Below are 11883 nucleotides of genomic sequence, written 5' to 3'. Positions count from 1 at the left end.
TTAATGATGCTTGTTGATTAATTTACCTCTCTGGGGATTAGATTTCATGATCTCTCATGTCTTTTCCAGCTTTATACCTGTTCTTCAAGTCTATGATCTCCAAGTGGGGTGAAAGGAGAACTCCCTGGAATGCTGGGGAGCTGCCTCTCTAGAACCTCAAGCTCCTTTCCCTGCAAAGGGAAGTTCAAACCACAGGACAGTGCTATAAGTCAGGTGGACCCTGACTGATGGGGCCCTGGAGTGAATAGTGGTGTTCATCAGAGAGGAAGAATCATGGGATGATAACCCCATGGATTAGAAGCTGGGAGTCTCCTCCCAGGCCATCTACTCTAAGCTCTGTCCTTATGGAGGAGGAAGTGGACTTGCCCAAGGCCACGTAGACCATAAGGACCAGAGTCAGGACTCAACATTTCTCTTGTGTTCTACCATGTGAATTTTATCAATTGTTTATGAGTTATTGCTGAGGCCTTTGTGGGTATGGTAAGGCATGAAAGGCCTCTTTTGGCATTCATGCCAAAGACTGGCAAAGCAGAGACTCCACACCACAGTCATCCATTCCCTGCTCACTGTATCCTTTGCTCTGCCACCACCTGGTCACTGAGCACAGTCTCTCTCCATAGGACTTCTTATCTCTTTCCACCATTGCTTCTCCATCAAAGGATGACAGCCCCAGCTTTCAAGCTCAACAGACTTTTCCTCTGTGAGGCCCAAGGACAAGGATGGTTTTGTTTTTTTTTTTTTTAATTGAGTTGCCACGTACCTGACAGGTGTTATTTCAATGCCCTTATGTTTGCAGGAAAGTAAGAACTCCTGGTAACCATACTCTGCCTCTAGGCAAAGCTGAAATATTCATTAGTTTTTCATGTTTTTGTGGTAGGGAACTAAGAAAATAACCTATAAGGAATTGGCAAAAAGAAACTGAGAACATCAGGTGAGCAAGACAGGCAACAAGAGGCCTGCACTGGGCTGTCTCTCCACTGGGATTTGTCCAAGGAACAAACATCAACTATCAATTCATTTTAAATTCAGCAAATTTTTATTAATCATCCACTACGTGCCAGATAGTTTGCAAGGTGCTAGGGACACAAAGACAAAAATAATCCCTTCTCTTGAGGAGGTTATATTCTACTAGGGGATACAATTGTGGGCCTCAGTTTCCTCATCTGTAAAATAGGGACCATAAAAGCCCCTATTTCCCAGGATTGTGGTTAGAAGGAAGTGAGATAATATTTGTAAAGCATTTAGCACAGTATCTAGCACATAGTAGGCACATCAAAATGCTAATTACAAAAGCTAAGTGGTACAGTGGATGGAGTGCTGGACCTAGAGTCGAATCTAGCCTTGGACATTTACTAGCCATATGACCCTGGGCAAGTCACTTAACCTGTCTGACTCAGTTTCCTCATCTGTAAAAGGGAGATAATTATAGCACCTATCCTCAGGGTTATTGTGAGAATCAAATAAGATGATATTTTTAAAGGGTTTAGCAGGGTGCCTGGCACATGGTAAGTTCTGTATAAACGCTACCTATCACTATTATATGTACACAGAGAAACAAATACAATGTTGAAAACAACGCTCAGATTCACTAGTAATCATATTAAAAGAATGCTGAGGTATCACCTCAAACCTATCAGATACCCACCCCCCCAAAGAAAAGAAAAGAAAAGCAATGAAATTCAGTGTTAGGAAGATTTTAGAGGAATAAGAGCACTCATACATTGAAGATGGAATTGCAAATATCACATCTTTTAGGAAAGCAATCTACAAATACATAGTAAAAGTTACTCCCCCAAATCCTACACCCTGACCTAGTGATTTTCTTGTTGCATTGGCTGTCCCCCAGGATGGGAATGATTCCCCCACCTCACTTCTGCCTCTTAAAATCCCTTGTTTCCCTAACAGCTCTGCTCATATGCCATTTTCAGCATAATGCTGTTTCCAATCCTTCCTGCTGCTTGGCCCTTTACAACCCATAAAAATTCACTTTGTGTGTTTTAGGGGGGATATAGTTTGGATATGCTGTTTTATGTGTATGTGATCTTGCCTGACAAAATGGAAGGTCCCTGAGGGCAAGGACTGCTTCAATTTTGCCTTTGTATCTTCTGTACTCTGCACAGTACCTGGAACATGATAGGGCTTAATAAACACTTGGGCTTGTTCACTGAGTAATATGCCCTGAAAGCATAAAAAATAAATAAACCCAAAAGGTTACCTATATAGAGAATTTTCATAGTTGGCATTAATCACAAACAAATCGGAAACAATCTAAATGCTCAACGAGGAGATTTGGTTAAATAAATTTTGGTACTTTGATGTAATGGGATACTCAAATGCAATTAGCCATGACATATATAAGCCACATGAAGAAATCTATAAAGACCTTTATAAACTAATGCAAAGTGAAAAAAAAATCAGACCCAGAAGAACAGAGGGCACACTAACAAATGAGCGTATAAGAAGAAAAGTGAATGAGAATGAATGGACAGGCAAAGTATCCTAATGAGGTCTTACAGACAATGAAAAAAATGTTACGTGCTGAAATTAATTGTGAGGGTCAGGGGAGTCCCTGATCAAACTGAGGAATCACCCAATCACCCTGATGAGATTACAAGGGTAACTGGTGGGATGTAGGGAACTCAGTGAATGGATGACTCCAGCAGGATCAAAAGAAAATAATTACACTCAAGCTCTCAGATCTCATGGTCTCTACCTCTTCATCTTTTTCCTTGTGCCTTCTTTCAAAGTGCAGTGGGTGGGGGAGGGGCCTTCTCTCCAATACCCCCGCCAGAAGCGATATTTCAGGGCTTGGCTTCTACGTGGCCTGAAGGGGGCGTCTGAGAACACCCCTTCTGAGCCCTATGTGTGTTTGTCCTTAGTTGCTGAAGACCACACCATCAGAGAAATGATGACATGACTTGCACTTGACTTTGTTTTGAGTGAGGGAAGGCTGTGCAGCTCACCAGCCTCACTTCTCCTCCAGGGCCCTCTGAATCCAGTGACCAGATATTCATCAGGATGACTGGAAATGACCCAGGATGAGGCAATTGAGGTTAAGTGACTTGCCCAAGGTCACACAGCTAGTGAGTGTCAAGTGTCTGAGGTGAGATATGAATTCAGGTCCTCCTGACTCCTGCACTGGTGCTCTATCCACTGCACTACCTAGCTGCCCCCCTGAGCCCTAACCTGCTCTGTGGAGGGAGCTTGATTGCTTTCTAAGCTCTCTAAAAAATGATTTCCTGTGTAGCTCCCCTACCCCACCCTTTGAGAGTTGTGGTGTAGATAACCCCAACGTGAAGAGTTTCAGGCTTTGATCCCTGAGTCTTCTAGAGAAATATTTCCTGATTCTCCCTGCTCCTTTGAGAAAGAAAATTACTGCCTACATTGCCCCCTGCCCAAGATCCTATTTGGAAACCAAAGTCTGTGAGTCAGTTAAACTATACAGATCCAATAAGGATTTTGTTTGGTCAAGCAAAGGAGTTGATCAACAAGATTTATTAAGTGCCTACTATATGCCAAGCAAGAGGATGGGCTCAGTAAATCAAATCCAGCCTCAGACACTTACTAGTCATGTGACAAATCACTTAACCTCTCTTTGTCTTGGAGGCAACTAGATGGTTTGAAGGATAGAGAACTGAGTCTGGATTTAGTTCAGATCCAGCCTCAGACCCTTAGTAGTTATGTAATCTTGGGCAAATCACTTAACCTCTGCTGTCTTAATCCACTGGAGAAGGAAATGGCAACGTCCCCCCAAAAAAATACAAAAAACTACCCCATGGACAGTATTGGCATGCTATGATCCACAGGGTCACGAAGAGTTGGAAAACCACTGAGCAGCAAACAATATTCTAAGCCCTGTGCATGACACTCAGGATCCAAAGTATTCCACTGGGGATAACAACATGGAAATAAATAGATACATACCAGCTATATACAGAGGAGATTCTTAGTTCCCAACATTTTTTGTTCTGTGAACCTCTTTTAATAACAACTCAAAAAATTCGCTGTGAATCTCAGAGCAATTTAATATACTATTCAAAATATTCCTAAGTAACTATTTATTGCTTAGGGTATCATTAAAGAATTTTCAGTGAGAACTTGTAGACCATCATCACAAACCTCTAGGGGATTTTCAAACCACTGCAGTAGATATAGAAGTTAGGCATCTTTAGAGAGGAAGGGAACTGGAAGAGGTCTCCTGCAAAAGGAAGCATTTAAGCTGAGTATTAAAGGAAATTATTGATTCTAAAGGACAGAGGTAAACAGGATAGTGAGCTGATTACGGAGGTACAATAGGATTGCCTTCCCGTGGTGAGAGCCCAGTTGAAATTATGTAACATTTATTTGCAGTGGAATCAGCACATTTCACAATTTTTTCTAGCTCTGTTCAGTAACACATGAATTAAAGTGAAATCAGCAAATAGTGGGAGTAATCCAAGATTGGGATTTGGCAGCTGATAATGTGATACACAGTAAGTGCTTAATAAATGCACATTGATTAATACATGTTGCAGACTGTTTACACCCACCTCCAATGCCTTCTGTGTAAAACATATTTTTCATTTCTTATAGATTAGAATGTTTGTGACTCACCACCATATAAAGATATAAGTAGAGCATTGGAATTCTTCACATTTGTAATGTTTTTGTAATATAATAAAATTTCTTTTCATTGATGCACCAACAGTTTGTTCCTCCATTCCTCAACAGAAGCATTTCAACATACATTGGGGGAGACATAGCTGAGAGATGGGCTGTTCCTTTTCTCAGCTTCTCTGACTCTTATCTCAGTTGGTTAAACAATCTGGGGTGCTTCTCATGGCTGGCTCCTGACCAGATTTTAATGCCCATTCCAGTTATGGGTCATCTTTCTGATGGCTCTTTCAATATTCAAAAGGTCTTAACCCAATCTGTTCCATCTCTGGATAGGAATCCACCTACAGTCAGGAAAAAATAAACACAAGAAACAAAAGATGTTGAGGTAGCCTGTGTTTGAGAACACTTGGAGTCACATGGAAGCACCTAGCAGCTCACAGCAGTTCTAGCCTCAATTGAGAGAGGGAGAAAAAAAGAGAAAATCCATCCATTCAAACTTTTTTATGAGCCCATAGTTCCAGATGAGGAGCCTGAAATAGAAGACTTTTGCCACCATGAAGTTGTGGGGAAAGTCTTCTCCATTATGCATCCCTGAAAGAAGGTTCCTCACTGACCTTCGTACAGATCAGTGTCAGTCAGGGCTGAGCCCTCCATTACAAAGGCATATGATACTCTTTATACAGATATAATGGCACTCAGAGCAAGAGGTAGAAAGCAGAGTTGGAGAAGGAGGAAGAGGATAAGTGCACAGCAGGCCAACAGCACTGGTGGAGGCCTGGCTTCTAGAGTCAGCCAATGGATTCAATGACTGATTTAAACTCAGTCACCTATCAACTGGTGTAGAGCTCCAGGGTGATAACTCCCAAGATGGGAGAATTCCATTCCCTGGAATTGGGAACATGGACTCCAGAGGTCCAGGTGGGGTGAAACAGAACAGTGGTGGCAGACAGATGATAAGATGACTGGGATAGGAGGTGAAACTTAAGACCACAAAACTTCAAAGAACTGGAGTAAAGGACATCAACAGGGAAATGTAGGAGTGAAAAAGATGAGATGATCCTGAGCAACAACAGTGATAGCAAAGGGTCATCCTGGGTATTCCATTGGTACCCTTGCAATATCAGCACATGGGATAGGCATGGATGGGGGCCATCCACACTGATGGAGAAGACATCTCCATTAGTTAAATCCCAGTGCACTTGATCGACAAAGAAATAAGGATGTTATTCAGAACCCCCAAAAGTAGATGTAAAAGAACACAAACATTAATGATGACTTTCTTTGATGCTTCAATAGACATAAGATAGGAGAGGAGAAGACCTCATTGTCTTGGGTCCTTCCACTGATGCTTATTAGGGTTCAGGCTATGCATAGTTACCCATCCTAGAATATGACTCTTGCCTGCAGAAGGTAGGGTCTCTTGCCAATATTCTCCCATAAATTCATGACGGGGAGTCCGAAGGTCCACCGGGATTGTTGGGTACCTTCTTCTAGATTGCTTGACATTTCCTGGACTCCAATAGAGGATTCTTCTTTTTTTTAAAAATAAAAAAATAATCATAGTCACTAGAGTCAGTGCATGTCCTTCGTAGGTTGCAAATACATTTTTAAAAATAGCAACAAAACTTTAAAGAAGTAGAGGGGTTTAATGGATAGAGGGAAAATGTGAAAATCTGGAAAAATCTCAGTCACTTAAAGAAAATAGTCCGGCTCTCAAGGATTTGTCTTTCTACCAGGGGAACACCGTGTGTGTAATTAATTAATACAAATCAGGTAACTGGAGGGGAGGAGGGGGGTGAGAAGCTGGAGAGATAAGGAAAGGTTTCTTGTAAGAAGTAGCGCTTGATGATCCTTGAAGGAAACCAAGGGGTTCCAAGAGGCTCAGGGGAGGATCGAATGCACTCTAAGCTCAGGGGTGGGTTGGGGGTAGGAAAATCTATGCAAAGACGTGGAGATGGGAGATGGAATGTGTTGTGGCCACAGGCGTTACATGAGTTTGGCCAAGCTGAGTTTATAAAGGGAAATAACAAAGCTAGAAAGATACGTTGGAGCCAGGTTGTGAAGGGCTTGGAGTCAAGAAGCCCTGCGTTCAAATCCTGCCACACACCTCCTACAAACCTTAAATATTTTATAAATATCAGCTATTATCGTTGTCGTTATTTAAAAGTCAAAGGGAGGAGTTTTGTTTTATCTCAGAAATTCAAGAGCCCGTGGAGTGACACGGTCGGATCTGTACTTTGGGAATGACACCTGGGCAGGTGTGCGCTTGAAGGACCAGAGAGGACAGGAGGAGCTGGAGGAAGGGAAACCAGCCAGTTGGGACCCAGGACTGTGCGTCATCTCCAGCCTCAGTTTCCTCATCTGTAAAATGAAAGGGTTGACCCGGTGAGCTGAGGGTCACTTCCAGCTCTGGACTCCAGGGTGCTAGTCCCCTCTGACCTGACCTGCCTCGGTTTCCCTATCTGTAAAGATGAAGGGGCTGGCCGGGAAGCCCCCTAAGGTCCCCGCCCACTCTCGGGACTCAGAAGTCCAGGAGCACTCGCGGGCGCGCAGGCGCACACGCACATGCGCCCGAGGGAGGCTCGGAGGAGGGTGGGTTAAGGTGGCGACGTCACTGCGGCGAAGGGGGCGTGACCTAGACGTCGCCATGGAGACGCGTGGGGAGGCTGCCGGAGCGGCCGCGGGCGGCCAAGGCGAAGTCCCCAGAGGCGGCAGTGGTGGCGGCGGCGGCGCGGTTGAACCGGGTCTGGCTGGAGCCCGCCCGGCCCCGGGCAGTCGGGCCTGGCGGGATGAACGTCCGAGGCGGACGTGGGGGGCCGGGGGCCGGCGAGGAGTGCGACGAGGACGACGAAGAGGACGACGAGGAGCGGGGGGCCGTCCCCCAGGCCTTCCAGGTGGCCCGGCTGCCGCCCATCTCCGGCTGCGTGCCCGAGACCAGCCGGCGGAAGGTGAAGAAGAAGAAAAAGAAGAAGAAGGCGTCGGCCACCGGGCTGGCCAAGGCCTCTGGCAAAGGGGATGGTGAGCGGGGCAGGGGCGGGGTCAACGGGGGGGCGGGGGTTGGAGGTGGGCGTGTCCTGGAGGGGCGGGGCGGGGCCTACAAGGGGATTGGGTCAAAGAGGCGGAGACGACGTAGGGGATCAGAGAAGGTGGGGCAGGTAAGAGAGCTCTCAAGGGGGCGTGGCTCAGGCAGGGCCTGGGGATTGGAGAGGGGAGGGGGCGGGGCAGGCTGAGGGAATTGTCAAGGGGGAGGGGCTATGTCTAGATCTGAAGGGACCCTCTATTTTACAAATGAGGAAACTGAGGCTCAGGGAGTCTTACCCAAGGTCCTACAGGTAGTAAGAGGCAGAGGGAGGAGGCGAGCCTTCAGGAAAGAGACAAGGGGGATGAAAGGATGGTTGGTGAAGGGCACCCCCCATCTACCCCAACATACTGGGGATTCCTGTCCAACCCTTCAGCACACACAATTCCAGACATCCACATACATACACACATGAAGAGCCACAACCATACACAAACCTCTCTAGACCACTCCAAAAACATCCCCAAAACATGGTATAGTGAGACAGGGTTGTAGCCTGGCCTAGGAGTCAGGAAGACTTAAGATTCCAATTCTTCCTGGGAACCTTATTAACTATGCTTCCCTGGGGAAGTCATTTAACTTCTCTTTGCCTCAGTGCCCTCATCTGTAAAATGGTCATTTCCACCTCTAAGTCTAATGACGTGTGACATATCTAATTACAAAATCTCAAAGTCGTAAGAGACCCTCAATGACCATCTAGTGGAAACCACATCTGAAAAAAAAGTCTCCTCAATAATATACCCACGAAATAATCATCCAGTCTTTGATGGAAGACCTCCAGTCTCCATCAACCAACAAACATGGTTGCTATCCCTGTGCTATATACCAACACTTTGGTGTTGCTCTCATCATTATGAAGTTGGTTTTTTGTTTTCTGCCACAATCTACCCTAAATTTGTCACTCTGGGGATTCATCCCCATTGCTCCTACTTAGACCACTGAGGCTAAGCAGGAGAAATCAAGTCCCTCCTTCAGTATCACCGAGCATTTAAAGGACAACATTTCTGTTAAATACTTTAATACAAGTCTCTAAGACTTCTCCCAGAAAATACACCCAAAAGTCACACCCGGAATATATATACACCATACTAAAACATGTATGCACTCCCCAAATACATACCAATTAAAAATAAAGCTACATCCCAATAAATATCCTGCCCATACACTTAGATACCACTTCCTTTCCCACATGCAGTCTCAAATACTCATACATATAGACAGCCCTTAAACACACACAGATACTGTACATGGTCATATTATATATATACATATATATATAGACATGCACTCACACACACACACACCCCACACAAGGCATCCCCAGACATATGCACCTAAATCCACAGACACCTTCCTACACATACTTACTTGCTCAGATTTGGCAGTCTCTCTGTTATCTGCAGATACACATACACTCTCATTCCTTTCCAGACACAGCTAGCTGCCCACAAAACAGACATATACACCCACACACATAGCTGCCACCACATACACTCATATTCAGACAACTTGCAAAACATACCCTACACATACTCCTACATATATAGATAGCGGAAATACCCCATTCCCAAATAGATATAGGTACACTCACAGAAACAAGTATACACACACACATCTCCCCACCACACACACACACACACACACACACACACACACTCCTCATCCAAAAATGGGCAGTCTGCAGAGCTGCCGTCATCACAACATGTTTTGAGCACCCACTGATACAAAGAGTTCTTTTCCATTTAAAAATAAGAAGACTTGGTGGCTGTCCTTAACTTGTTCACAGGAAGCTTGGGTGTAAATACAAGTGAAAGCTACTTTGATGCTTTAGGCTTTGGCTCTGGGTTGGTGCTGTTGAGCTGTGTTGCTCACCCCATACTCCCTGCCCAGCTCCAGAATTTAGCACTTGAAGGGATTCTTATGGAGGGATTCAAAGAGATGCTCACATTAGCTATGTAGACACAGCAAAAGGAGAGATGGTTCCAGTAGGACCAGCCCCTCCCCACTTGGCTGCATATATAGACTACATTTCAGGAAGGGTAGTGGCAGCAAGATGAGAATGGCTTTTTCATGCAATCAGTAAATCCACATCGTGACATTTGTCATCTTTTTCTCTTTTTTTCTTAGCTTAGACTTTCTTTAAACGTTGCCTTGGGAGTGACTCATAGGTCCCCCAACCCCCATGATGGTTTTCCAAAAGCAGAGGATTGGAGAATCTTCAACCACAATCCTAAATGGTTATTTAGCATTTCTGTCTCCTAGGATCAGCTGATGAAAATGCCCACAGTTTTTATATCATTTAAAATATATATTACATAGTCCTGAAGTCCCATTAATTTTTTTTTTCTAATTCAATAATACAAAGACTTCCCACTCTGGCATAATTCTAGTACTTTAGGTGAAGTTAGGAGAGTTTTATAAATTCTTATTCTGATATCTCTCCATTCTAAATAGCACACTGTTCTACCTTTGGTATACAAGAAAACGTGCAAACGTTGCTTACCTATTCCCAACGCTGATCCCAGGTATGCTAAGACAAAACCTCTGTATAGCTTCAGCCACAGAAACATGGTTGGAAGCCCCCGCTGTGTTGGGAGCTTTTTCACTGAACGTTAAGGTGCCCAAGGAATTCTTGTGAGTGATGGGTACTGGGTTGGTTCATTTAGCCTCAATAACTCCTCTTCAGGGTAACTGACAAACTGAGTTGATCTGCTCTAGTACAACAGAACAGACTCAGCCTCTCTTTTCCTCTCATGACATTTTAGGTTCCAGCAAAGACCCTAGCTCCAAACTAGAGTCTATGAAAGAGACTAAAAGAGAGAAAGAGGAAAACAAACATCTCTCTTATTCCTCCTCCGGAAATGCTGCCTTTTCCTCAGCTGAAGTAGAAGAGAGCCTTTCCACCAAGATCAATGAGAGTCTCCGCTGGGAAGGCGTCCTTGAAGACCCAGTAGCAGAGGAAGAACGAATCCGCATCTATAAACTCAACAGAAGAAAACGTTATCGACTTTCAGCTCTGGAAGGATTCTGCCCAACTCCAAGTGTTCCGGAAGTGGCTAATGAGAAAGTCTCAGTACTTCCAGACCCAGAGAACCACACAAACAGCAAACAACAGGCAGTGAAGGTGGATTCCCTCAGTTATTTCCTTGGTGGAAACACAACGCCCAAGATCCTACCCTCTCCAGAATTAGCAACATCCAATGTACCTGAGCAGAAACTTTCTTCTGCTTTGGCAAATCTATCCTGATCCCAGGGAGAGAGAGAGAGAGAGAGAGAGAAAGAGAGAGTGTGTGTGTGTGTGTGTGTGTGTGTGTGTGTGTGTGTGTGTGTGTGTGTGTGTGTGTGTGTGTGAGACAGAGAGAGAGAAAATTAAATGATGGAAAGCAGGCCAACCCTGAAGAGGACAGATACTTAATCTCTCCTCTCCACAAAATATGTTATGTGCCAAAATAAAACCACTTCTCTATAAAGAACAAAACAAACCAAAAAATGGAAGCACTTGTAGTGGACCCACTGAATTTCATTAGTCAAACTCTGATTTTCTTCAGTCTAGCCCAATGCAAGTGATTCTCTCTTGTTCACCCTCACAGAGACCAGATGGTGCCGAGGATGTGTTTGTCCTTCTATCATTTAAGGACTATCCTATAACCTGCTTCCCTGGAATCTGGTAGTGCTACAGACACACTGGAAATGGACTAAACTAGAGATGGAGAATCTGTGGTGACAAGGTTACTTGTGGCCTTCTGCACTTGAGGACCTAGAGGGCCATGTGTAACCTCGAGGTCACAGATTCCACATCTCTGTTGTAAACCACTTGTCATGATGAGAGACAGTATGATACATAGCATATGACCAGCCTCAGCCATGCAGTCAGAGCACCAAGTCTGGGATCCACCCACCTATGGGTGTGCACCTTGGGCAACTACCTTCTACCTCTCTGGGCCTCAGTTTCCACCCCATGCCAAATCCTATGATCTTATATGTAATTGGAGGAGGAAAGGCACTAAACATTTATATAGCACATATTATGTGCCAGACAGCATGCTAAGTGCTTTTAAAATTTTATCTGACAGTTACAAATGCTCTCTGATCTTCATAACACCCTGAGAGGTAGGTGCTGATACTATGCCCATTTTACAGTTGAGGAAATAGAGGCAAACAGACCATAGACCCAGTGTTCTGTCCACTTTACTATTAGTTCCTTCAAC

At 44.5% G+C, this 11883-nt stretch overlaps 1 protein-coding gene across 1 annotated transcript; it reads left to right on the top strand.

The window, feature by feature from the left end:
• Positions 1-7226: 7226 nt before the first annotated feature.
• Positions 7227-11170, top strand: LIAT1 (ligand of ATE1). The gene is made up of 2 exons (XM_072639903.1): positions 7227-7614; positions 10441-11170. The coding sequence occupies exons 1-2, from the start codon at positions 7386-7388 to the stop codon at positions 10920-10922; spliced, it is 711 nt and encodes a 236-aa protein (XP_072496004.1). The 5' UTR covers positions 7227-7385; the 3' UTR covers positions 10923-11170.
• The last annotated feature ends 713 nt before the right edge of the window (positions 11171-11883 follow it).

This window comes from Notamacropus eugenii, chromosome 2 (assembly GCF_028372415.1).
Source record: "Notamacropus eugenii isolate mMacEug1 chromosome 2, mMacEug1.pri_v2, whole genome shotgun sequence".
In the NCBI taxonomy this organism is placed as follows: domain Eukaryota; kingdom Metazoa; phylum Chordata; class Mammalia; order Diprotodontia; family Macropodidae; genus Notamacropus; species Notamacropus eugenii.
The sequence above is the reverse complement of the archived record's forward strand: the minus strand, read 5'-3'. Positions and strand labels throughout refer to the sequence as shown.

Excerpts from the sequence above, each read along its gene's own strand:
- LIAT1 (XM_072639903.1), top strand. The coding sequence starts at position 7,386 with ATGAACGTCCGAGGCGGACGTGGGGGGCCGGGGGCCGGCGAGGAGTGC. Across the intron at positions 7,615-10,440 it reads GGCCTCTGGCAAAGGGGATG|GTTCCAGCAAAGACCCTAGC; the intron begins GTGAGCGGGGCA and ends ATGACATTTTAG.